Consider the following 27,268-nt stretch of genomic DNA (forward strand, 5'->3'; position numbering starts at 1 on the left):
CTTTGTAAAGCACTGAGGGTGGGGAGGGAAGGCGGAAAGCAAGTCCTTCCAATGTTGGATGCTGGAGACTTGAGGCTCACCTGTTCTCTTGTAGAGCAGGAGGAGGAGGATGAAGATCAGAAACTTGGGGCCACGGATTCGCAACCTGGCAACCTCTTTATTCTGATTGTTCCCAAGGGCACAGCCACAAGCGTGGGGCTATTTATAGCCTTTCCTAGACATGGAAAGGAGGCAAAAGGAAGGGGATAAGTGAGAGAGGAGAAGATGGGAGGAGGAGAGGAAAGGGCAGGTGAGAGGGAAAGGAGAGAGGGGTGTGTAGGAGAGAGGGAGAGAAAAGAGCAAGGGAAGAAGGGTAAGAGAAGAAGTGGCCTTCCCTTGTACACAGCCCTGCTGGCCTCACAGGAGCTTGACAGGCTCAGCCCATACCTGAAGCACCCATTGCTGGTATCTACTGGGCCCCTCACCACATTCTCCTGGCCCTCTGGTGAGGCAGGTGCTGCTGGGTGTCATACTCATGTTACAGCAGAGGACTCTGAGGAACCCGCATTCGAAGCCAGGTCTGTGTGGAGTCTGCATTGCTTCTAACATTGATCTCTGTCTCAAGTCTTGGGAGGGCATTTGAAGGCTGAGATTCAAGGGCAACAGGGAGCCACACACCCCTTGGGTCTTCTCCCTGGTCCTGCCCCAGGACTTCTGGATCTCAGCAGGACCCAGAAACTAAAGAATGCATGCAGAGGACAAGAGGCAGTCCTTGAGCCTAGGGCCGGGGGCCCAGTTCTGTGTATGATGACACAGGCATGTACATGCCTAGTTCTTGACATGCGTGTATCAAGCACATGTATGTGCCCCCTATCAGTTGGCATTGCACCCTTTGGGGACGCTTGGCGTCTGTTTCCTTTCTTGAGAAAGCAGCAGGTCTCTCTCACACACAAGGAAATGTATTTTCATCAGGTTGTGCAAATCCATGCCGTCTTCCTGGGGCCCTATGTCCCGTTGGTGAGCTGGCTGGCACTTAGGCTGCCTTGTCTTTGACCTGTTTGCAGAGCTCTGGAGCTGGGCAGTGGCAAGGATGAAATCTCCCTGCTAGTGGAACAGGAGTTCCTAAGTCTCACCAAAGAACACCTCATTCTGCTCCAGGAGAGCTCCAGGGAGCGAGAAGCATGCGGTGGCGCTCCCCTGGGGACCAGAGAGCCGGCCTCCTGCCTTTTTGCGCCTCCTCTGGTGGCCAGCAGTAGCAGTGGCAGCAGCAGTACCAGCACCAGCAGCAGTGAGCGCCCAGCAGCCTCCATGACTACAGGAGGTGACAAGCATCAGGAACAGAAGATGGCCGTGGCTGTCATTGGCAGCCGGCAGGACTCTGCTATGTCTACCGTCACTGGCATCCTGCGTGCCACTAAGGTCAAGAGTAGTACCAAGGGGACCAAAGACCAGGGCCACAGCCTGAGTGCCACCAACACAGAGATCAGCAAGCTCCTGGCCCAATTCCCACTGAAGTCCACCGCAATGTCCAAAACCCCAGACAATAAGATGGTATTGGAGGAGACAAAGGTCATCAAGGACTTCCTAAAGAATAACATGTTCAGTAGCTCAGGACCCCGGGAGGCTGCGGGACTGGGCCCATTTCTGCTGCTGCCACCCCCGCCTCCTCCAGCATCCCCTGACAAGCTCACCGATCTTCCTGCTCAGAAGAGGCAGCTTCCTGTGTTTGCCAAGATCTGCTCCAAGACTGACCCTGCTGGGGAAGGCCACCATTTGATGGGTGAGTGGGGCTGGGAACCAGGCAGAAGAGGGGGATGGGCTGTTAAGATGTCCCAGAGAAGGAATTGGGTTGACAGCTATTTGGCTTCTGTTGGAGTTACCTGCTGTAGCCATGAGGTCTTTTCTCTCTTTCTCTCTCTCTGGGGCAAGACGTGGAAGTTGAAGTTACTCAGGCATAGTTCAATACTTGTTGGTCCTTAGATTTGTTTTCTGGGACTTCAGAGATGTAGAAAATGCATTTCCACTCCCTAGTGAGGGGCACAACTTCCTACCCCGGAAATCCAGGTATCTCCTCCATCTTTGTGGTCCCCCACCAGGATTCTGCATTTTGCTTTGATCTAGCCAGTCCAGGTGACCCCAAGAGGGCAGACGGATAGCAAGCAGTCACCAAAAGAGTAGAGCATCCTCATGCGAATCAAAAGTGGAATCACTCCAGGGCTGTGAGCATCATGAGTGCCTGGAGAAAACAATTCTGGAGCATTGGAGGAAGCCCAGGGAATTGAAGCCAGGGTTAGGCCAGCTGCCTGGACTCAGTGCTGGGCAGTCCTGGAAGGGCATAGAGGGCCTTAGGATGATGGAACTATAGGTAGGAGAGGGCTGAGACCCTCCCCAGGACTTCCCTTCTCTTCCTCCTCCTGGAGGTACTACCCATGCTCCTTGCTGATGGCAATGGTGATTGGAGGTATCCTGCACACTCATGCTGCCCACTGTTATTTGAGTGTCTTGGTGTACAAATGTATGGGCAAAGGTATGCCAAGGAGAGCTTGGTGCATCTGAGTTGTCTGTGTCTATTGGTACATGTGTCTGTCACATGTATGGTTTTGAAAGTGTAAGTGAGGCATAGGCAATACAGGGAGGTGTGTGTGTGTGTGTGTGTGTGTGTGTGTGTGTGTGTGTGTGTGTAGGTGGAGCCTTGCAGATGTTTAAGGGGCTGTAGGTGTGTTCATGAGGCGTCAGGTGTATTGGTCTCTGGGGAAAGGCCTATTATTAGTGAGTATGTTATTTCAGCACACTAGCTGGGGGCTAAACTCAGCAACCAGAGAAACTCTTGGAAGACTCCAGGGACAGGTTTTGCTAAAAATGTCATTGTCTTCTAAATTGGCCCAGGCTGGAGCAGCTATTCCCTTTGCTGGGCTGGCACTAGAGGAGAAGGTCCAGTCTGGTACAGATAAAGCTCAAGATGATTGGGTTGGGGGTCCAAGAGCTAGGGGGATCATGCATGCTCCCCATGGTGACACTGAGGCATGGCTCCTCTGAGCCAGCCTTACCATGCAGCCATCCGCTACACAGGTGCAATTAGCCCAGGCAGAAAGTAGGTTTCTAGCGAAGCTCTGTGGAAACCTTCAGAGACCATCAGGCTGGGGATGGAGTGAGGGAGGCTGGGAGGGCAAGGCCCCCTTCCCTGGCATCCCCCCCCCTCACTCACACACATACTTTCACACATACAATATATAGTTGTCTCTTCATATCTTAGTTTTGGGATCTCCTCTTTTGAATACCAAAACCCACAGAATCAAATCTCTTATTTTAAAAATAGCATCTAATTCCCCCATCTCCAAATTATTTATGATTCCTAAATTGAATGTACATGTTATGTAAATAATAGTCGTGGTGTATTACTTAGAGAATAATGACAAGAATTATACTATGGTAGTACAGATGTAATTATTTTCTTGGACTGTTTTCCATCTACTGTTGTGCGCATGCACGCACACAGGCTCTCACACATTCGTGCATGTAGCACACAGGTGCTCACACATATGCAGAGTTTTTTGTTTTTTATTGTTATTATTAAGGTGATAGAGAGATTACTGTTATATAACTCAGGTAAAGAGTACATTTCCATTTGGACAATGTCACCCCTTCCTTTGCTCTCTCCCAGTTTTTCCCTCCCATCCCCACTCACAAGTTGTATAGTTCATTTTCAACATACTGTCCAGTGAGTACCATTGCTGTATTTGTTCACACTTTGTCCCTCCTCTCTGCCTCCCCTTACACTCCCAATGACAGATAAATGAGCAAACAGAACAAAAAGGAAAGAAAACAAAAACAACAAACAAGAAATTAAAAAAAAAAACCTCTTGATTTCATTTCCTGGAGTTCATTTTGATAACTATTATTTCATATGATCAGATGCAGATAGGCCTTGTCCCTTTCTGTTGCATATGTAGAGCTTTAAGAAAGAGCTCCCATGCTAAGTTGCTCTATGGTGGAAGTTCTGCTAAGGGGGCCCATAGCAGTGCAGTGTCCTTGCCCAGGCAGATTGAACACTCAAGTCTATTCGGAGTAAGGCCTGAGTCTGGCACCATTGTGTCCCTTGGGTACGCTGCAGACACAGTTTGTCTCTTTTATGCTCCTCGTTTTTGTCTGTGGTCGCCCAAGCTTGTGGCGCCTTTCTCCCCAGCACCCCTGTGTGCGAGGCCTGGCCAGAACCCTCCTTCCTCCAGGGAAGAAAAGGCCATTGGTAACAAGGTGAAGTGGTGATCACAAGATGTGATCTTAGCCAGTTCCTTCTCCCATTTTATCCCTTGTGTCACTTCCCGGTGCCCATCTGCCTTATCCTGGAGCTATTTCTGGGCATGTCTCTTTCTTCTTTGTTGTTGTGAGCCCCTGCAGGGCCGTGTCTGGCTCTGACTCATCGCTGTGTCTCTAGCACTCAGGGCATAGCCTGGCACTGATGAGAGAGTTGAATTGCCCATGAACAACACAACAGAGGGGTAGAGTCTGTGAGGGGGGACCAAACAGTGTGTTGTGTAGGGATGTGGGTTTCCCCGCTAAGCCATGTGCTCCGTGATACCAAAAACTAGGTTCATGTCATCTTGATGTCCCCAGCCAGGACTGTGGATGAATGGAAGGAAGAAAGAAGATAAAGATGGATGAAAGGAGGGATGAGACAGGAAGGCTAGGATGGTCAGTGACGAGGAAAGGCCTTGACGAGAGGGGTCGCATCTAGCTGAGTTTGAGTTCTCCCTGGTCTGGTCTGAGCCTCAGTCATCTGATAAGGAGGATCCATCAACTACCATGGACCACTCAAAGAACCTGCTCCTGCATTCCAGCATGTGGGCTTCCAGAGACATTGACTCAGTTTCTTTCCTGCTACAGAATGGAACCCTGGCACCAAAGAGCCAACCAAGGGTCAAGAGAGCCTGTTTCTCAGCCAGTGGCCTCACAGCCGGAAGGACACTGGCAGTGAGGAAAGCCGCAGTGACCCAGTGGGCACCACACCCATGGCCTTACCCACCAAGAAGCCTGCATGGCCAGCTGAGAAGAACCTGCTCTATGAGTTCTTTGGGGCCACTAAGAACTCAAGTAAAGTAGAGGTGGATGGATTGGAGCTGAAATGTAAGTGGACCCTACCCAGGAAGGGGCTGTAGGGAAAGGGACCCCCAAATTCCTCGCTGGCCCAGAGGTGGCATTGCCTTCTCCATGGGGAAGCCACTGCCTTTCCTTGGCTGTCAGGAGTTTTAAACCCCTAATACGAGGGAAAATGATTTTCCCTCTGTGTCTTTTATTGGGAAAGTAGCTGATGTTCGGGAGTTGTTTGTTGTCAGCAGTCAATATGGAATACACCCTGACCCAGAATATATTATCATTTCTCAAGTCGTCCAAACAAACCAAAGAAAAGCACATGCTTTAGAATATTTTTACATTGACATGATTCATGTCCCTATTTTCTCTCTCTGGCAACTGTCAAAACTCATTTCCATAAACAATCCCCCCCCCAAAAAAGGTGACATATGCAAGTAAGGGGGAAACTGAGGACCCATTTCTGATTCCATATACCTACAGGACATCTTGTAAAGGAAGAGAACTCAAGATTGTTTCCACAAACAACTTGACCTATTGTTATTCTCTTAGACTAATTTTGAGCCACTCTACACTAAATGAGTTCATGTTTTAAAAGGTTTAAGACAATGATTGCCTCTTGATCCGTGTCATCCCCTTCAACATTTTCACCCTCCCTTCAAGATGCATTGTACTCATAAACTACTTTATTACATGGCAAAAAGATCAATACATATCCTCCAATGTATGTTTGAAAAGGGTGATATTGATCAAGACACACTGTATTCATAAACTGCTTTCTTGAATGGCAACTCCTTTGTGCAACTACTTAAAGATAACAACAACAAAAAAACCAAACAACAAAAGAAAATGATGGCTAAGCATGGTGTAGTTCACATCTGTCACACCAGTCCTCAGAGGATAGAGACCAGAGGGGTCATGAGCTTGAGGTCAGTCATTGCAGAGGTTAGCTGTGTTACAGAGCAAGACCTTGTCTCAAAAATATATAAAAGAAAATTATCCCCAGACAGAAAGAATATGGTCCCAGGTTTCCAATGCTGTCAAGCGTACAGCCCTGGTGGGAACATTTGATAAGAATGAACTCCAGTGGCATAACACTTATTGGCGTAAAGGTGGATTTTTCTAAAGCCGTTGGAGGAACTTGACTTTGTAAATAGAGGAAGCGCAGCCCTAGCACCGAGTTTATTGTATCTCTCATTCATTAGTGAAAGATCACAGGAGAGGCTCTGTGCAGACCAAGCTGGAATTTCCAGCTCTTTGGAAGGTGTGAATTAATGATGGCAAGGTGTGAACTTTGAGGTCCTCTTGGAGTCTTAAAAGACCTGACCCTTTAATAGTATGACCCCGGGGCTGTGGTGGTCTCTTGCTACCCCTGTCACTGAATCACTGTCCCTCTCCTGTGGCTTGCAGTGAATCCACCTGTACCAGTTGCTGACAAGAACAACCTTAAGTACACAGGGAATGTGTTCACCCCACGCTTTGCCACAGCCTTGACCTCAACAACATTGAATCAGCCACTCTGGCTCAACCTGAATTGCCCACCTGCACCGATGTTCACGAACCACTCCACCTTCCCGCAGTACCAGGTGAGTGAGCTGAGCAGGCTTTGGCTCCCATTGTGGCCATCATGGGGTTTCTAGTAGGGGAAGAGGAGCAGGAGGAAGTGTGACTGGCAGGAGCCTCTTTCACAAAGAGCCTTTGGATTCTGCTTGAATTGAAGTCCACCCAAGTCCAGAGGCATCACAGGAATGATGGTAGGGCACTATCAACTTGTGAGCTTGTCCATTAGGCTTTCCTTGTGATCCTACCAGACCAACCCTTTGATAGGTCCACACTCAAGCATGCATACTTAGTTCTAATCTTCTGTTGCCTGAACTCCAGTTCACAACAAGCTGATTCTACAGCTCTTTGAGAGCCTTAGCTGGTCAAGTGCTCCAACTTTAGGCCCCTAGATGAGGAAGAGGGCCCAGTCCTTGCTTCCTACCTGTTTCCTGTAACATCCTTTGAAACTGGATGGGACAGTCCCGGCCTAGATCTTTTGACCCTATTAATGGTACCCTCTTTCACTCCCTAGTGTCTTGGTTTGGATGACAAATGATGACCATATTCCTCCTTTAAACTACATCTAAGCTGCCTTCGATTATTATTATATTTTTTTCTTTTTGTACCAGTGCTAGGGCTTGACCTAAGGGCTTCATGTTTGGCTTCTTTGCTCAGGGAAGCACTCTACCACCTGAGCTACACCTCCACTACTGGCTTTTTGCTGGTGAATTGAAGATTAAGAGTGTCATGGACTTTTCTGGCTGGCTTTGAATCATGAACCTCAGATCTCAGCTTGCCGAGAAGAGTAGCTAAGATTTCAGGTGTGAGTCACCAGTGCAAGGGCAGGCTGTCTTACTTTCTATCTTCGAATGGGTTTTTCACATTGTCTTGGGCTTGAGCTCTTGGCTGAAGGAGAATTAGTGGTCAGACACAAACAGAACACCCAAGACTGGTAACAGAGTTTGATACTTTCCTAACCAAACTTACTTATGCAGGGAAAATGTCCTTTCTTTATTTTGTCCATTTAACTTAATATCCCTTAAGAGCTGCAGCCCACTCAGTCATAGGAGGGGGGATCAGATCAATGTCCACTCTAGTTGAAGCCCTTGTCCAATCCAATAACGTAACCGGTCCCTTTAGGTAGAGCTCAGCATTCTAAGATTTCTCAGTGCTAGGCTACCCTACGTGCTCCTCTCCAGAACAGCAGGAGGTTTGAATGGGGAAGCGTTAAGACTTTGGTTGGACCTATCCTTCCAGGACTTGGGCTCCTCTATTGTCCCAGCCTGACCCCACAAGCCCCGGAAAGGGAAAATGGAAGGAAATACGTTCAGTACTCAATTTGTCTTCCTTGTCTCTTTTCACTCTCCCTCAGCGGCCTGCGTCATTTATTTCTTTACAATAGAGCAACAACTTTATGGCTTAGATTGGTACACAGAAGGGGACAGCCTGCACTCAGTATAAAGACTCTGAACTGGGCACTGACGGCTCATGTCTATAATCCCAGCTACTTGGAAACTGTTAACGCCTGCCAGGGTAGAAACATTTGAAAGACCCCCTTGGTCAACTCGTAACTCAGTGTAAGGGTGCACATCTGTCATCCTAGCTATAGCGAAAAGCTTAAAATAAAGCCAGGTGCCAGTGGCTCACATCTGTAATCCCAGCTACTAGGGAAGCTGAGAGCTGAGTATTGTGGTTTGAAGCTAGTCTGGGCAGAAATGCATGAGAATTTTATCTCCAATAAACTACTCAGAAAAAGCCTCCAGGGAGGGTGGAGGCCTGCCCACCCTTCCCTGCCTGGAGAAGGGGACCGATGGAGTGCTCACGGGGCCCAAAGGAGTCACCCGAGGGAGAGATCTTTGGGCAACCTGCCCAGTGGCCTTGGAGCTCCCTGCGGGCTGAGAAAGGTTTAACACACCCCTCCTCCACTCTGCAGGGCGCCCCTGCCCAGGTTCAGGGCTGGGTTGGGTTGCAACAACACCCAGCTGGGCCATGATGTTGAGAGGCTGCCGTGGACTGTGGGATTTGGGGTCGCAGGGGGCAGGAGGCTGGCTTCAGGCAAGGGTTGGTGGAGATGGGAGGGGTGACCCTGAAGGATGTCCTCTCTTGGGGAGGTGGAAAGGGAGACACAGGGAAAGCGGGGGGTGGGGGTGGGAGGTGGTTGAACCCACAGCTGAGAGAGACATCAAGAGCGTAGTGTCAACGTTCAGGGCCTTGATAATGGGCACATGCAGAGCCCTTCGTGGCAGTAGCCCCTGGGATGCAGAGGCGCTGGGAAGAAGTCCTTGGCTAAACGGGGCTTCAGAACTGGAGCCTCACCTGGGGAAGCCTGGATTGGCAGGTGGGGATGTAACCTGAGGCCGGATTGGTCCTGGGCTAGCCTACTCCCCGTGGCGGTCCCCTGCATGCATCTCATGTCGGTGTATGGCCTCAAGACTCCTTCCGCCCCATTCCTCTTTGGCCTGAGCTGCCAGAGAGCCTTTTCAAAGGAAGGGGCAGTGGGAGACGATGATGGACAGACGTAACATTTACAGAGTCCTTACTGTGTGCAGTACTGTTCCCAGCTCTTCAGATGCATCCACCCACCCTGGCGCAGCAGCAGAGATCTGGATAAACACACGTTGGGAACACAGATGCACATCTGTACACACACGCACACAGCTGTACAGACACACACATGCACACGTATTCAGACATGGCGGAAAGACACATGCAGGGAGGCAGCCAGACAAAGTCACGTAGAAAAGACGTGTAGACACATCTGTTTGTGGCAGTCTCCACACACTGTACAGGCCTGAACACACATACTTTGGTAGAGAAGGAAAAAGAGGCACAGAGAGGCAAAGTGATTTGCCCAAGGGTTGCACAGTAGCCAGAAAGGGATAGATCTGGTTATCCCTGAGATAAGCTCTGAAAATTTTCCCTAAATACCAAAAAGACTGCTGAAGAGCGCTCCATGTGGGCTGAGTTGAGTCAATGCCACCCAACCCCAGCTGGCCTCAGGCAGCTCATGTCAATGGCCATCCGTCCAAGGGATGTGAGGAGCTCAAGCCCACGGGCAGATTCAAGTGTAATGAGCCAGAAGCTGAGCTGCCCAGCAGCTGCTCTCTGGCTGGGAGCCCTTGCCCTGCAGTGCTGAGCCTCCCTTCCTTCCTCCTCAGGGTCTCTACCCACAGCTGCCGGCGAGGTTACCTTACCAGCAAGCCATGCATCCCCAGCTGGGGTGCTACTCCAGACAGGTGAGTAGGTGACACATCTCCCCTTCCTCTGTCCCGCGCAGACCTTTGGGTCACAAGGCCATCTGCTCCCTTGTCTCTGGGCCGCTGGCCACCCGCTATACTTTCCGACCCATCACAGTTGTCTCCAGTGCTTCCCTCCCTCCCTTCTTCTCAGAAACACAAACTAATGTCCCCACTTACCCCATGGCAACAGCTGGAGCCCACATCAGTGTGCCAGACCTTTCATTAAGTGCTTGCCTTGTAATGCCTACCTACTCCTATGAGGAGGAGTTCATAGATGAGGAAACTGAGACTCAGATCAACTTGCTTGAAGTCAGGAGGCTCATGGACAAGTTAGGGTTTGCTGTGGCAACAAGGAGCCTCAGTACTGAAGGGACTTTCAGGTGGGTTGGCAGGTTCAGGTCTGTTCCTCGTGTGCCTACCTTTGGGTCTGGGCTGAAGATGCAGGAGCTTTAGGCCATTATGCAGGTGTGTGTGTGGGGGGTGTTGTGCATGGGTGCATGCATGTATATTTGAGAAGTCATGTAAGAACACAGCAATAAAAAAAGAACTTAGAGGCCATTACTCTTTACTGGTTTTGATAGATCCTTCCGGTGGTGTCTGTTTGCGTAAACTTACCTGTGTAAACTCAGATAAGGCACAGTGTTGTGCTGTTCACTGAGAGGAGAGCATGATCTGGAGAGCAGTTGACAAAGCTCCTCCATAGAATCGTGGCAACATTTCTAACACAGCTTGTTTGAGCTCTAAGATTGGCTTCTTCTGATCCAGGTTCAGCTAGGGCCAAACATGTCTTCCCACCAAGGAGACCCAGGGTAACATTATCATTATCATTATTATTATATTTATATTTATTATTAATTTGTGTGTGTATGTGCTTGAAATCAGGGCCCAGGACTTGAAATCAGGGCCTGGGCACTGTCCCTGACCTTCTTTCAAGGCTAACGCTCTACCACTTAAGACACAGCTCCACTTTTGGCTTTTTGATGTTTAATTAGAGATAAGAGTCTCACAGACTTTGCTGAGTAGGCTGGATTTGAACCTTGATCCTCAGATCTCAGTCTCCTGCCACTCTGCCTAGTGAGACCATGGATATTTCTTGCTACAGGTCACACAAGGTCCATCCTGGGAGGTGCCTGCCCATTCATGTCCCCTCCACAGGCTCCAGGCAGGCCCATCCTCTGGGGCTTTTGATGCCTGTGTCCAGTATGGCCAGTCCCTGCATCCTCTCTGTGTAGATCAATGCAAGCACCTAGAGAGGGCCTAGATTCCAGAGAGGGCACTGGCTGGAATAATTCTTAGTGAGTTTGCTTTAGGTGGTTCCAGAAACCCCACGCAATCCTGTCTTTCCCCTCTATTGTCCAGTATTCTAGCCACTAGCCAGCCACATGTGGCTATTTAGATTTAAATAAATTACAATAAAGTAAAATTTGTAATTCAGCTGCACACCCAGGCATATTTCAAGTATTCAATAGTCATGTACAATGTATTAAGTAGCTCAGATACAGAACACTTTGGCCATTGCAAGAATTTCCACTGGGCAGAACTGTCTTGGACTTAGACCCTGTTAAGACACGGAGATCAAAGCCAGAGTTGTATAAACTTCAGCAACACGTATGGGGAGGGGAGGGAAGAGGATAATCAAGTCCTTAAAAGTGATCAAGGAGCTTTGAGGTTAGTTGTTAACTGAAAGATGGGGAGTCAGGGAAGGGAAGGGAAGTGTTATGTGTCCCGTTCTTTGTATCAATGGACTCAATACACACACACACACACACACACACACACACACACACACACACACACACACCAGGCACGCATGCACACACACACATACACACACACACTACTTGATAGTGTCTGCCCATTTTACAGACAGGGAAATTGAAGCTCAGGTCAATTATCTTACCTTGTCAGGCTTACCACTACCCACGTTGATTCTTGGGCCTTTTCAGTCCAAACTTATCTTCTTGGTGGCGAGGGGCACAGAGGCGCAGAAGTGGTGGAGGGGGCTGGGGTCAAGGCCTGGGGACAATGACCTCCCCCCACTCTCCCCTCTTGACTTTCAGATGACGCCATACAACCCACAACAGATGGGCCAGCAGATTTTCCGCTCTTCTTACACCCCCCTGCTGAGCTATATCCCCTTTGTGCAGCCCAACTATCCCTATCCTCAGAGGACACCGCAGAAGCTGTCCACCAATCCCCGAGACCCTTCCCCTTTGGCAGGAGATGGACCACAGTACCTCTTCCCCCAAGGATATGGGTAAGTCCTCATCCCACCCTGGAAGGACTGATTCATAGTCAGGGCAGGGAGGTGTTGGGGGAGAGGTGCCTGCAGAGACTCTCTTGGTATATGTGTCTCATGGCTGTGGTGGTGTGGGGAGGTCTTTTGCTAGTGGAGGCCATGCGGCTCCCGGTGTAGAGGTCTGCGGACTAGGAGGCCCCATTTGAAAGTCTGTTGAGGCTGCAGTGCTGTAGTCTGATTGCAGACCGTCAAGTGCTCAATCAGAAGCAAGGGGTAACACACTCTATGGGCAGAGGCAAGTACAGAGCATGGCAGACACATTAGCAACTTGCTTGCTCTACCCCAAGACATGGGCAGGTAATCGTCTGGCTCCCATGGCCACTGGCTACCTCCTGAGTTTTGACAAGGCTTAATCTTCCAAATATCCCATTGACTTCCCAACGGGCTGTGCCCAATGGCATTCTGGTGTTTATTACAGCACGTTTTCCCACCAAAGCTCTGTCCCCAACAACAGAGAGAGAGAGAGAGACAGACAGACAGACAGACAGACAGACAGAGACAGACAGAGACAGAGACAGACAGAAAGACAGACAGAGACAGAGACAGACAGAAAGACAGATAGAGACAGAGACAGAGAGACAGAGACAGAGAGACAGAGAGAGAGAGAATCCATTTCCTGGGACCCTCTGAGGGCTTAGCAGGGAAAAAAAAGCCAACACAAACTCAATATTTAAGCTGAAAATTCTGCTCAAATTTTGTCTGCTATCCAGTACCCAATTTGTGTTTATTTTAATACAATAAGTAGCCACTCACTGCCACCCAGCAAACCCTCAACTAATTTTGATAATGCCATATGAGCTCCATGGATCCCAGGCTGCCAGACCCAATGTGCGCTCCAGGTTGGAAACTCAAGGATTAGAAGCACGTTCCCCCACCCCCAACCTGACATTGCTTCCTGGCCTGCCCACCTGCATGCAGATTCCTCACCTGGTGTGGAGGTGAGCAGGGCCTGGGGTCTGGGAGGCCCCTTTTGGAGATCCATCCAGGCTCTTCCAGGTGATACCCACCCTATGTCCCCAGACTCAACCAGACTGTTCCTGAACACCTACTTAAAAGGGGCAAATGCAAGGAAGAGGTTTCTGTAGTCAGATGGGTTTGGGAGAAACTGTGAGAAACAAAAGATAAACAGATTTCTTAACTGTTGGATTTCTCAGATCATTTAATTTCCTAGGGTGCACGGGGAATGTTCAGTAAGGTGGTCGATAGTGTTTTTTGAACATAATATCCGCAGATCCTTTTATGCTCCCTCCCTCCTTTTCCTTCTTCCCTCCCTTCCCTCTCTCCTTATCTGTCTACATTTTGGAGATCACAGGGTGGTGTGACGCACCCAGCATCCTGGAAAATGCGTTGTTAATTTGAATTCGGCCCCCAGGGGACGTTGGGATGAAAAGGACATCCTGCCTGCCTCCACACTCTCCCTTCAGAGACCGTGAACACATGAGACATGAACACAACACTATTAGTGTCCAGGCAAAGTAGAGGGCCATCAAGGTGTCCCAAGGCCAGAGGCAGAGCCTTGCAGAGCCTGTGTGTATATGTGTGTGCCTGTGCATCTGTATGTACGCATGTGTACACAGATGTGCACGTACATGCATATATGTGCATCTGTGTGCACATGCACACGTGTGTGTGCTCATACGGTAAACAGGAAGGAAGGAGGAACCTAGGAGGAAGGTCCCCCTGCCCCAGGTGGAAGGATTCAGGGCAGCTGGAGACCAGGGAATAAAAGCAGCTGGTTGAAGTATTATATTTGTCCCTGAGAAAGGAGGCATATAGGATTGGAAAGGGAAGGGTGGGGTTGGATTGTGCAAAGCTTCTGGCTGGTAAGCTTGGGGACCCAATGATTTGTGCACATCGTAGTGAAGTGCTGGGCAGAGGAGAGAGAAACAGGAGAGAGTCTGGAGGCGAGCCTGGGAAGGGTCTGTATCACCTTCCTGGAAGTGTCACTGCATGAGGCTGCAGTCAGTCCCCTAGGAGCCACTGGCAGGCCAGCAATGCTCCTAGCCCACACTGCCATGCAAGCAGGGAGGGCACCTCTGTCCTTAGGAGGGAGAGAAGACCTGGGCTCTCACCAGTCAGATGCTGAGAAGCACTGGTAGGGAGCTGTAAGAGTAGAGGCTGGAGGCCTGGTCTCCCAGAGGAAAGTGGGAGTGGCCTGAAGCATGGAGGAAGGAGCCTGAGGGGAACCAGAGAGGATGGTGAGGAGTCAGCAGAGGCCATCAGCTGGGGCTCCCACAGAGCCAGAGCGACAGTTAACACTTGAGGATCAAGTTCATGCAGAGGTCTGTTTCTTGTGCTTCTTCTTTCCCCTGCCTTGCTCCTTCCATTCCTGCTCTCTCCTTTAGCTTTTTTTTTTTTTTTTTTTTTTTTTTTGCTCAAGGCTAGCTAGCACTCTACCACTTGATCCATAGCTCCATTTCCAGCCTTTTGATGGCTAATTGGAGATAGTGGAGATTCTCACGGGCTATCTGGCTGGCTTGGATCCACAATCTCAGATCTAATTCTGTGGGGTGGCTAGGATTATAGACATGAGCCACTAGCGCCTACCACTCTCATCCCCCAAAAGTGTTTATTTTGTTCACGTATAGAAGAATGCCTTGCATGCAAATCTTTTCTATAATATGCATCTTCCCGACTGAAAAGAAGTTGAGAATCTGTGGATTAGACTAAATTTAGCCGTTTGTCCTGTTGCGATATATACTGAGCTCTGCTCCCTTCAAAGTTTCCTAGCAGATGGTTGAAGGAATTCCAACATGGTCAAGGAGATGGTTGGGGAGGGGGGTCTCTGTTTGGAAGTATGAATAGGAGTGTGCCAAAAGAAAAAGCAGGGAGGTGATAAGTATTTCTGCTCTTGGAAGCTGAGGTTCACATTTAGATGGCTTATCCTTTCCTGAGGGTCTAGCAAAGCCCCGGGCACAAGATTACTTCTCAGACACTTTGAAATGAAGGAGCTGACGTGGGCAACTGCTGATAAGTGAGGATGTTACTCTGGGATTGTCTGGACTTTCAAAATCAAATGCTAGGACCTGCCCCTTTATTCTCCAATGTCGGGGACCTTTTTGGAAGCACGCTTGGTTGAGCCACACAGGTAGGGTAGTCACAGGCATACAGGTAAGGTGCTCCGATCCAGGAACCTTCCTGTTTTTGTGATCCTGGCCTACAGCTTGCCTGAGTTCTGTAGAAATAATCCTTACTTGCTCCGGATGGGGTACGGTGTGGGGGATGGGGGTCTTCCTGATCCCAGTTAATGAGAAGCAGCTCTTTATTGTTCTCTAATTGTGTCATTTTTAATATTATTTTCCCAGAGCTAAAACTTCCAGCCTCCAAGCTTGTCATGGTCTTCATAGTCTCTGACAGCCACAAAATTAATATATTACTCTCTTCGAGTCTCTCCAATATCTGCAATTTCATCACAGCATCTATATTTTCTCTTCCAGGTTTGGCTCGACATCCGGCGGGCCCCTGATGAACAGCCCCTATTTTTCCTCCAGTGGGAATGGCATCAATTTTTAGATTTCCTTCTCTTTTCCCTCCCCACCCTTAAAGCCTTTGGAGCAGGGCAAAGGGCATTGGAATTCTGGATTCTGCAACAGCTTGGTATGAAGTTTGGAAAGCCAAGATTCCAACCAAAGTCCAAGACAGAAAACAGCAAGACCAGAATCATCTATTGACCAACACTCACGCACAACCCCCTCACACATAGCACAAACCAAAAGCACACCTTCTTACTCATACTTTTGGAACACATGTGCACCTGTATTTAGCTAGCATGAGTGATTTTTATTTTTGTTGTTGTTGGTAAAATAGAAATAAGACACTTAATTTTAGAAAGTTTGTATTTTATGATAAAACTATGAGCTGCTTGAAATAGTGCACGTGCCTATTTATTTTGGATATTATCTATCTGTCTATCTTATTGGTCAGTTGTGGGGTTTGAATTCAGGGCATAGGTGCTGTCCCTGAGCTCTTTCATTCAGGGTTAGCACTCTACCACTTTGAACCATAGCACCACTTCCTGTTTTGTTGGTGGTTAATTGGAGATGAGTCTCTTGGGGACTTTCCTGACCAGGCTTGCTTTGAACCATAAGCCTCAGATCTCAGCCTCCTGAGTAGCAAGGATTACAGGTGTGAGCCATCAGCGTCTGGCTCGATCTGTATAATCTTTACCAAAGATTTTCCCCCAGGAGTCTGAGAGTGTAGTCTGGAACCTTCAGAGGGCCACTATGATTTCTGGAGGGTAACACCAGGTTTCCTAAGTGTGAAGGATTCTCTCATTTGCCTAGGATGGCCTCTTCCTCTCCCCAAATCCCACTCAGGAATGTGCACCCCACCATGCTCTTCCCAAGTGGAAGTGTTACAGAAAGAGTCTCTTGAACCACAAACTGGGAAAATTCTGACCTAGAACACAATTTCAAAATCAATCTTGATGGGGACAGTCTCTACCCAGTATTGTATGTCAATGTCCACCCAAGAGATTAGTCTCAGCACCTAACAATGCTCCCTTAGGTCTGTCTTGTCCAATTCAGATCCAGTTGAGAGCATCTTGGTCACATTAATGGAGACCACATCTGGGAAGACTATAGGAATCTGAGAATAGCATGTGCTGTCTTTAAAAAATTCTTAAAAAACTTTAAAAATGAGTTTTACATTTGATACTTTATACTTTGCTCATGTTCACCACTCTTTTCCTCCTACCCCCGCTTCTGCCGGTCCCCTCCCCATAGGATCACTATTAAATTCATGCCATTAAAAAAAATCTAGATTCAACCTATGAGACAAAATATGAGAAACTTGTTTTTCTGAGTCTGGGTTATTTTGCTAAACACAATGATCTTTAGTTGTATACATTCTCCTAGAGATGACATAATTTCATTCTTCTTTATGACAGAATAATACTTCATTTGACAGCACATGCTTTTTAACTCTCTTAGTCTATTCTTAAGGCAGGAATTGCTGATCATCTGACATTCTATTTCTCTGAGCCTTGATAGAGCCACAGAGTTGTCCTCCCTGGGCTGCTTTATGTAGCCATTGCTGACCAGATCTGTTCTTGGAGATGAATCTCAAATGCTACCTTTTAACATAATCTAATAAAATTGGTCATAGATTTTAAAATGTAAAAATGTGTTCTTGGTCTAAAATGATGAACTATGCCCTTCCAGAATGGAGCAACATTGTCAGTTCTAACTTTCTATCTTAACAACACTGTGGTTACCTTGAAGCTGACCCCTGTAGAGAGAAAAAGTCCTGAGAAACTTGAGTAGCCCTTGTCCTAGAAGACACTGGGCTTAAGCCCAGAGCCCACAAGAGCATTGCCTTTCCCTCAAGGTATGACATCATTGGTCTCTCAATTGTTCTTCCTGGATCTCTGAAAACCAGTATTTACTCCAAGTTCCCAGAGGACTAATGTCATTTCCCTTTCTCCATGGTCTCTTTGGGGTTCCCTGTGTGTCATTCATTCATCCTGTACTTCTAGTATTCCTTGTTTTTCCTTGATAGTCTTTATTAGAAGTCTACCCCTAACAGCATCTTCAATTTTTAATTCTCAGTATTGACTCACACTTGACTGTAGATTTCTGCTCTCCTCTGATGTCAGTGTGTGTGGAGGCCAAGTAAAAGTAAGAATGGATGTACCCTTGGCTACATCTGGTTTCTTACTTTCTCATCTTGACCTTGGCAGAGAACCTGACCTCTTAGAATCTGATTTTTATTAAGGCTAGTTGTGAGAGTTGTGAGGATTAAAAGATAAGGTAACACTTAATATAGGCTTAGTGTCTACTTAATGTAGACTTGAGGTTTTCAGATCATGAAATAAAGATGTTTCTATTCTTCCTCTCTTGAAATGTACCACAAATAAGGAGAATGAGAAAACCTATACAGATTCCATCCTTAAGGAAACTAGGAGGTGTCAGCCATCCAATTCTACAAACTAGGCAGAAATTCATAGTAGAACAGAACAGATCAGGTTGAAAGTGCCAGTATAGACATTCACATACACTGAGACCAAAGGAGGATACTCTTAGGAACACAAAGGTGTAACGCTTACATGTATCTGATCATATATTTATCAAAATGAACTCCAGGAAATGGGGAGGAAAAAAGCTAAGCCTGATTGTTTCCTTAAAAAAAAGAAGCAGTCCTGTTTCTCTGCAGAGCCCTGAAGATTTCAAGAAATAGGAGGTTCCAAGTGCTGGATAAGAGAGACAAGCAAGGACTGATGTAATAGGTAGCTCCTATCATGGGCTCATAAAGTCAGGACCCATGGTCAATTCTACAGGAAACAGGAAGTATTATAAAGAGCTTCCAACCAATATTTAGAGGCTGCTGATAATAGAATGAGCAGTTTTCAATAAGAAAGAAAATGAAGAGATAAAGACCAAGTGGCATTCTAGGATAGGAGAAGATGTGACATTTAAAAAGTAAAGACCAGCTGGGCACTGATAGCTCACACTTATAATCCTAGCTACTCAGGAGGCTGAGATCTGAGGAGTATGGGTTGAAGCCAGCCCCAGCAGAAAAGTCCATGAGACTCTTATCCCCAACTAACCACTCAAAAACCGGAAGTGGAGCTGTGGCTCAAGTGGTAGAGCACTAGCCTGAGCACAAAGAGGCTCAGGGATAGTGCCCAGGCCCTAAGTTCAAGCCCTATAACTAATACACACACAAAAGTAAAGACTGTGTTCCATATGTTTATTTTAAAAAATAAGAACAAACGAGTTTGGGAAACTAAATCCAATCAGTTATGACTGATATTTTTTAAGTGCATGAGTTGGAAGCTAACATCAGTGAGATCTTATGAAAGGACATAGAACATATAAAAGGACATCAAGCATATTAGAGGAGATAAAAGAATAAAAAAGTAATAATTATATAGGACTCTAGTCATTCACAAACTGAAGCCAAAAGAGGATACACATAAGCTATATTTAGATGATCATATAAAATAATACTATGAAATGAACTCCAAGGAAAGGAAACAAGACAGTTGCCATTGTTGCTGTTTTTGTTTTCCTTTTGTTTGTTTGTTGTACTTGAGAGGGTAAGGGAGGGCACGTAAAAGGAGGAACAAGGATGAACAAATACAACAGTGGTACTCTCTAGACACTATGAGGAACATGAACTGAATATCTTGTGGGTGATGATGGGAGGGAAAACCAGGGAGAGCAATGGAAGGGGAAACATGGTTCAAAAAAAATTGTACTCATTATTCATTATCTGATTCATGTAATTGTAACCGCTCTGTATATCAACTCTACAATGACAATGCAAAAAATTGAAGCTACATCCAGAAAACCCAATATCTGGCTTACAAGAGCATCTGGTTTCAGCGTGAAAATAGAGAGGGATACAGATGACACAAAGACCGTTTCCCAGCTTGAATGGTCCAAACCAATGCTCAAAACAGTGGACGATGATGACCTATCTCAAGGCATAGCCCTATGAAATTTCAGCCTATCAGAGAGAAAGACAAGTGTCAGTTTCAAAAAAGAGTTTAAAGCATGCAAATGTCCAGGAGTCCAATCAATACCAGATTTGTCCAAATAATATTGGAACCTCAAAGATCCTGAGACAAAAGTGTTGGAATTTGAATTGGGAATGATTTTCTATCTACCCCAAACTCCAATTGATGACGGTAGAATAAAGATGTTTTCAGTTATGCACAGTCCTTAACACGTTTATCTTAAACATTTTATTTTGTCAGGAAGCAAAGGGAAGGTGTCCATGATCCATTAAGACAAAAGTCTACCCAGGACATAAGAATCCAGTGCAGGAGTGAGGTTAGGAAAGTCCCTGAGTTGAGGAAGAAGGAAGGTCTTATATCAAAGTCAGAGCACATCCTCCACAGAGAAGCTCTGCCACCAGTTCAGCTTAGAGTAGTGACTTCTAGAAAGATGTCTGGGGAGGGGATGTGTGTCTGGATGGTGCTGGAGGAAAGGAAAATGGTAAAAAAAAAATCAGAGTTGACTCTGGATAATTGCTTCATGGTGTTTGGTGATAGAGTAGGCAGACTCAGCTATAAATTCAAATTAAAAATTATCATGATTAACTTGGCAGTGAACAATATTAAGTGGGCATAATAGTAAAAGATCCAAATATGGATTTAAGCAGAAATGGTGATATTAACTCTAGTGGGAAGGAAGATGGGAGTGGAAGGAGAGTACTAATAGAGCTGAGGTAGTATTTAAAACAGATGGTCCCAGAGACAGTGCAGCTCACATCATCAGAAGTCTGGATGTAGTACCAATGTAAAGAGTGTTGGGGGCTTCAGGGGGTCACCATGAGAGGCATGAGGAGTTGGTGGGGGGAGAGAGGCACCAGGATTGCTGTCTCACTGTTGAGACTTTAGTACTATTCAGCACTATTTAACTTACATGCACTATATACATGCATTGCTTTTATAATAGTAGGTGTTTAAAGAAAGAAATTGCATGTAAGAACATCATCTAGTAGGATGCTTGGCATATGGTCAAAAATGTTTGCTGAACTGAGCCCAAGCTTCAAGTGCCCAAGCCCTGTGCCAAGCCAAAGACAATGTGAGAAATCAGATTTCCAAAAAAACTTTATGAATTTTGGAGTGTGATCTAGGTACCTTCAATTCATTTATGGGCAAGTAATTGAGCTCTACAATGAATGGATGCTAATAAAAAATTGAGGGGGACAAAATAGAAGTTCTTTTTTATTGTAAAAATACCGTACAGAGGGGTTACGATTACATGGGCAAAGTAATAAGTACATTTTTTTTAAAATTTTTTAAATTTAATTTAATTTTTTTTGTGAACATACTGTACAGAGGGGTTACAATTACATGGGTACATTTCTTATCAAGCATTGTTGCCTCCTCCTCTGTTTCCTCTTCCCATCCCTTCCCATCTCCCACCCACTCCCCACCCCCCCCCCCCCCCCCCGGCCAAAGTTATAAAGTTCGTTTTTTGACATAACTACTTGTATATCTCATTGTTGCAATGGGTCCCTATTTAAACAATTTGTTTTAAGTGGAAATTTTACCTAAGGAAAGGGCCTGGTTTGGATTATGCAGCACCTCTCCAATACATGGCTCGCTCCATCTTTATTCAGAAAATCACAGAAACAAGTGGGAATCATGGAAACAAATGGAAATGTTACCTAAGGAAAGGGCCTGGTTTGGATTATGCAGCACCTCTCCAATACATGGCTCGCTCCATCTTTGTTCAAGAAATCACAGAAACAAGTGGGAACCATGGAAAGAGGCACTGAGTGTTTTTCCGATTTAGGATGGTAAAGTCTGGGTGGGGTTGCCTATTGCAGCTCCTATCTGGGTTCCTTCCAATCAACCCCATCCCACATCAGCAATTCCACCCAGACTCACTGAAAACTTTTTCTTTGAGGTAAGCAGCGAGCCCCATGAGTTTGAAAGGACAGTCAGAAAGTCATAGTTGGTGTGGAGGATAATGAGATCCCCAAAGGGACACACGGAGAGCCAGGAGGATAGGTATTAGTGTCACCCAAACCCTAGCTCAGAGGCTCAGCAAAGTGGCACTTAACATTCCCCTTTCTTTGTGTGTGCTGGTACTGGGACTTGAACTTTAGGGTCTGGGTACTGTCCCTGATTTTTTTTTTCCTTTAAGGGTTAGTGTTCTATCCCTTCAGCTCAGCTTCTGATGTTTTGGTAATTAAGTAGAATAAGCGTCTTACAGATTTTCCTGTCTGGCCTGACTTTGAACTGCAATCTACAGACCTAAGCTTCCTGAGTAGCTAGGGTTACAAATGTGAGCCATAGGTCTCATGCTTCTTTTTTTTGTTTTGGGCCATTGTGGGACTTGAACTCTGGGCCTGGGCACTGTTCCTGAGCTCTTCAGCTCAAGGCTGGTGCTCTACAACTTGAGCCACAGCACCACTTCTGGTTTGCTAGTGGTTAATTGGAGGTAAGAGTCTCACAGACTTTCCTGCCCAGGCTGGCTTTGAACTGTGATTTTCAGATCTCAGCCTCCTGACTAGGGCGTCCAGCTTTTAACATTCATTTTTTACTATCCTGGATTCTGCATCAAATCCCCCCACTCTTGATTCTCAAGGTGTAATCCCCTCATCTAGTGCTTGCAGTCTCCTTTCTAAGGACAACTTTGTATGCAAACATTAAGACTATATGATAGCCTGGATGTGGTTTAAGCAACAAAGTTGAGGAACAGTGTGTTTTTGTGGGTTTTAGCAACTCTTCACAAAATGATAAGAGCTACTAAGCATCAAGTAACATTAAGCATCAAGTAAACATGGAGCATCCATTGCCTTTATTATCTAACCCTGTAAGAGATGTATATTTAGATCAGATGCACTAACCAGGTGCAGCATCTTATTTAACCTTATAGGGTGAATGGCTCAAGCTCAATATTCTCACTCATGTTTTCCATTTCTAGCAAACCCAGCCTCTAATGAGAGAGCTCTGTTGGAACATCAGATGGGTAAAGGTCCTTGAGTTTTTAGACAAGGAGGACTTCAAAGTCTTACTTCCAGTATTAAGCTACTGCTTTGGGAAGTAGAAGGCAGAGATTGGTCCTGGGGGAATTTACAGTGGACCCTTCCACAGAGAAAGGATGGTTGCCTCTCAGCCTTTGAACTATTCCCTCACAACTTTTGCTCCAAAGCTCGCCTTTAGGGGTGGTGGTGGGACATCTCCAGTTCTGTGTTATTTGTTCCTTGGTATGACAGAGTTTGCTTGTTGGTATGAAATACATATTTTCCATTTTTTCTTTGATAATAGAATCCCACTTTCAGCTTGTCACATGACCATCCAAAATATGTGACTGACTTCTAGCCAAATGGAATGCGGGCAGTGTGCTGTGTGTGATTTATACCAGTGTATAAACACCATGAGGTTAGTGGAGTAATAGGATTAAAGATGAGCCTTTAGAACCCCTTTGATCTGGGAGGTACTAGGCCAGCCTTGGACTGTCTGGACCTTGTTTGTATGAGAAAAACATGGATTTCTGCTAAAAAGCCATGGTTTTTGTAGATTTCTTTTACACATAGCTGACCTTCTCACTACTAGTTGTTCTATCAAGAATAGGCAATATCTGGATCAAAGACCTCGTAGTCAAAGCAGACACCCTGAAAACATTAAAGGAAGGAATAGGAGAAACTATAGGGCTCCTTGGCACAGAGTGAAATTTTTTTAATAAAGACCCAGAAACACAACAAATGAAAGAAAGGTTGGACAAATGGGATTGCATGAAACTTCAGAGGACATAGTAGCAAGATCAATAGAAAGCACATGGATTGGGAGAAGATCTTCACTAGCCATACAACAGACAGGGTCTCGTATCTAAAATATACTTAGAATGCAAAAAATTAAATCCCCAAACAACAACTCCTCAAAGAAATAACTGCCAGATAAATAAGTGGCCTAAAGACTTAAAGAGAAACTTCTCTAAAGAGGAAATAAGAATGGCCAATGGACACATGAAGAAATGTTCAACTTCGCCAGGCGCCGGTGGCTAACATATGTAATCCTAGCTACTCAGGAGGCTGAGATCTGAGGATCATGGTTCAAAGCCAGCCCAGGCAGAGAAGTCTGTGAGACTCTTATCTCCAATTAACCATTAGAAAACTGGAAGTGGTGCTGGGGCTCAAGTGGTAGAGTGCTGGCCTTGAGCTGAAGAGCACAGGGATAGCACCCAAGCCCAGAGTTCAAGCCCCACAACTGACAAAAAAAAAAAAAGCTCAATTTCTCTAGCCATAAAAGAAATGCAAATCAAGACAACATTGAGATTCCACCTCACCTAAGTTAGAATGGCTATAATCAAGAAATCTAATAACAACAGATGCTGGAGGGGATGTGGCCAAAAGGGAACCCTACTGCATTTGTTAGTGGGAGTGTAAACTTGTTCAACCATTTGGAAAGCAGTATGGAGGTTCCTCAAAAGACTCTACATAGAGCTCCCCTATGACCCAGCAATCCCACTTTTGGGCATTTACCCAAACAATCACAAACAAGGCTATACTAAAGCTACCAGCACAACTATGTTTATTGCAGCATTATTTACCATAGCTAAGATATGGAAGCAACCCAGATGCCCTTCAGTAGATGAATGGATCAAGAAAATGTGATATATATGTATACACACACACACACACACACACACACACACACACACACACACACACACACATACACAGAGTGGAATTCTATGCCTCTGTCAGAAAGAATGACATCACCTCATTTGTTAGGAAATGGAAAGACTTGGAAAAAATTATATTAAGTGAAGTAAGCCAGGCCCAAAGAAACATAGGTCCTTTGGTTTCCCTTATTTGTAATAACTAGTATATGTCTGGGATAAGCAGAAAAGGTCAAAAGCTATGTACATATGACCACATAAGATGATGTTAAGTGAAATGAACCCCTAGATAGGGACACAACTGTTTTTTTCTTTCTTGCTATTGTTTTTAATGTATATATAATGTACTATGTGATATTTTTGTTTCTTTTGTATGTTCTTCCCCCACAGTATAACCCCTATTTTCACTATATTTGATTCCAGTTCCCTGCATCTTGTATATACATTTTTCTAATTTGGGGAGGGGAAGGGAAATAACAAAATACTGAAATAAGAATACAGATTGACCCATTGTAACAATGAGATATACAAGACACTATGTTGAAAATGAACTTTACAACTTGAGGGGGGGAGAATTGGGGAGGTGGGGAGGGAAGGGATAGTAGGGGAAAACAAAGGAGGAGGTTAACAATGTTGGATGTACTCATTACCTTACTCATGCAACTGTAACCCCTCTGTATAGTATTTTTACAAAAAAAACACAGAAAAAATATTAGGTAATATCTATCCATCTATCCTTACCTCCAACCATCCCTCCATCCACTCACCCACCCACTCATCCATCATTCCAGCCACCTATCCATCCACCCATATTTGCATTTATTCATTCAATTGTGTTGTATTCATTTATTGAACATCCCCCCTTCCTGCATCAGACATGAAGTACTGAATTGCATGGATGGACAATCATATTTTCTGCCCTTACAGAACTAACTAGCTGAAAGAAGAAAGACTTCTTAATAGGAAATGTTTTCTTTGTCACAATGATACTACACAGATACTTCCAAAGAGGTGGGAAATCAGCTTAGTAGAGTGGGTCTCATAAAGGAAACACAGTTACCATTACTTCACTTTTCAAAGACAGAAACAGCCCCAGAGAATACACCCATGGCCCCTCTGTATTTTCCAGGATTTCCTTTTTCTGTGAAATGAATGGGGCCCAGTTCTCACAATCAGTCAGGGTCAAGGCAAGAGACAGACGTGACTTCATTTTAGCAGAAAGAATTTCATATAAATAATTGTTAACTTTATATTGGAAAAATTGAAAATGCAAGGGTAACAGCCACTACAGGCAGCAGCTACCACTTGAAGAAAGGAGGTAGAATCATTAACACGTAGAAGGCTTGAGCAGGAGCTTGGAGAGATGGACATTAGGCAGCTAGATCTGGGGAATAGGGCTGTTTGGTTGGTGTTTCTGGCATCGGAGGAGGGCTTTATGCAGTAATGATCTGCAGCTCTGAGGAAGAGACACTAGCCTCCTTTGCTGAAAAGCAAAGGAAACTCTGGTGTACCTATTTTTGCAAGTGTTTGGAAAATGACAAACTGCTTATCATGGCAGCTATTGGAAGGAAATGCCATTGCTAGGGTGATGCTGATCAGAACAGGAGACAAAGAGGAATAAATGCTCCCTTTTCTGTTTTCAGCCCTGAGTTCCTTGGTATCAGAAGCTAAGAGGGAACCAGCAGGTGAAGCAGAAATGGTTTGTAGAACTCCTGGATCACTAGGGGGAGATGTGAAGCCAAGTAACAGCCGAGTACCCAGAACACCCTCTGGTATGGACTGAATGTTGGTGGTCTTCTAAGTAGACATCTAAACCCAGCACTTGGAGATGGGCCTTTGGGAGGTGATTATGGCTGAGTGAAGTCATGAGAATGGGGTTGTCATGACAGGATTAGGGTCTTCCTAAGAAGCAACCCTGTACAGCTTGCTCTCTTTCCCATAGAAAAGGACTGGGGGCATAGAGCAAGATGGAGGCCACCTACAAGCTAAAAGAAGAGGTCCAGGAAGGGGGATGAAGCCTCCTGACCCACACTCGAGCCTTGGTTTTTCAAGTCTTCAGAACTGTGCGAAATAGATTTCTGCTTTTTTTTAAAAAAAAATTTATTGTAAAAATACCGTACAGAGGGGTTACAATCACATGAGCAAAGTAATGAATACACTTCTTATCAAGCATTGTTGCCTCCTCCTTTGTTTTTCCCCTACCATCCCTGCCTTCCCATCTCCATGACTACACTCCCCCCCAAACCTCCCCCTACCAAAGTTGTAAAGTTCGTTTTTCGACATAGCATCTTATTTTTTTTTTTTTTTTGTCGGTCGTGGGGCTTGAACTCTGGGCCTGGGTGCTGTCCCTCAGCTCTTCAGCTCAAGGCGAGCGCTCTACCACTTGAGCTACAGCGCCACTTCCGGTTTTCTGGTGGTTTATTGGAGATAGGAGTCTCACGGTCTCTCCTGCCCGGGCTGGTTTTGAACCGCGATCCTCAGATCTCAGCCTCCTGAGTAGCTAAGATTACAGGTGTGAGCCACCAGCGCCCGGCTATGACATAGCATCTTGTACATCTCATTGTTGCAATGGGTCCACCTGTATCCCTATTTAAACAATCTGTTTTTTCCCTTCCCCTCCCCAAATTATACCAACATCAAATCCAGTGAAAACAAGGATTGTACCATTCTGCTTTTTAAACTATTGAGTGTATTCTCTTTTGTCATGGTAGGCTAAGCAGAGTAAGGTGCCCCTCAATGAGCTTGATACGGAAACCATGTTTTTTTAAATTTTTATTCTTACTTTTTTTTCTTTAAAACTCTACTGGGGTTTGAATTCAGGGCCTCACACTTGCTAGACAGGCATGCTGCTGCTTGAGTCACACCTCCAACCTGATATGGAAACATTTTTAAGACTAGCGAAGTGCTCTGAACATGTCAAAAATATGTGGCTGCCCCTCCCAAATATCTTCTGAGATTCACCTCTGTCCATTCACCAAAGTCTTAAAGAAGAGTGTGTATGTCTTCCTGAAGTTAGAAATCTCTTGAACAAGACATCT

At 45.7% G+C, this 27,268-nt stretch overlaps 1 protein-coding gene across 1 annotated transcript in view; it reads left to right on the top strand.

The window, feature by feature from the left end:
- Positions 1-15,657, top strand: part of CUNH1orf94 (chromosome unknown C1orf94 homolog) — a 32,052-nt gene extending 16,395 nt beyond the window's left edge. Inside the window, exons 2-7 of the mRNA XM_042685227.1 lie at positions 1,044-1,759; positions 4,861-5,100; positions 6,475-6,650; positions 9,765-9,842; positions 11,906-12,102; positions 15,582-15,657. Coding sequence (XP_042541161.1) covers positions 1,044-1,759; positions 4,861-5,100; positions 6,475-6,650; positions 9,765-9,842; positions 11,906-12,102; positions 15,582-15,657 — 1,483 coding nt within the window. The remainder of the gene's footprint in view (positions 1-1,043; positions 1,760-4,860; positions 5,101-6,474; positions 6,651-9,764; positions 9,843-11,905; positions 12,103-15,581) is intronic.
- Positions 15,658-27,268: the final 11,611 nt, after the last annotated feature.

Source organism: Dipodomys spectabilis, unplaced genomic scaffold, assembly GCF_019054845.1.
Source record: "Dipodomys spectabilis isolate Male_0828 unplaced genomic scaffold, ASM1905484v1 ptg000002l, whole genome shotgun sequence".
Lineage (NCBI taxonomy): Eukaryota > Metazoa > Chordata > Mammalia > Rodentia > Heteromyidae > Dipodomys > Dipodomys spectabilis.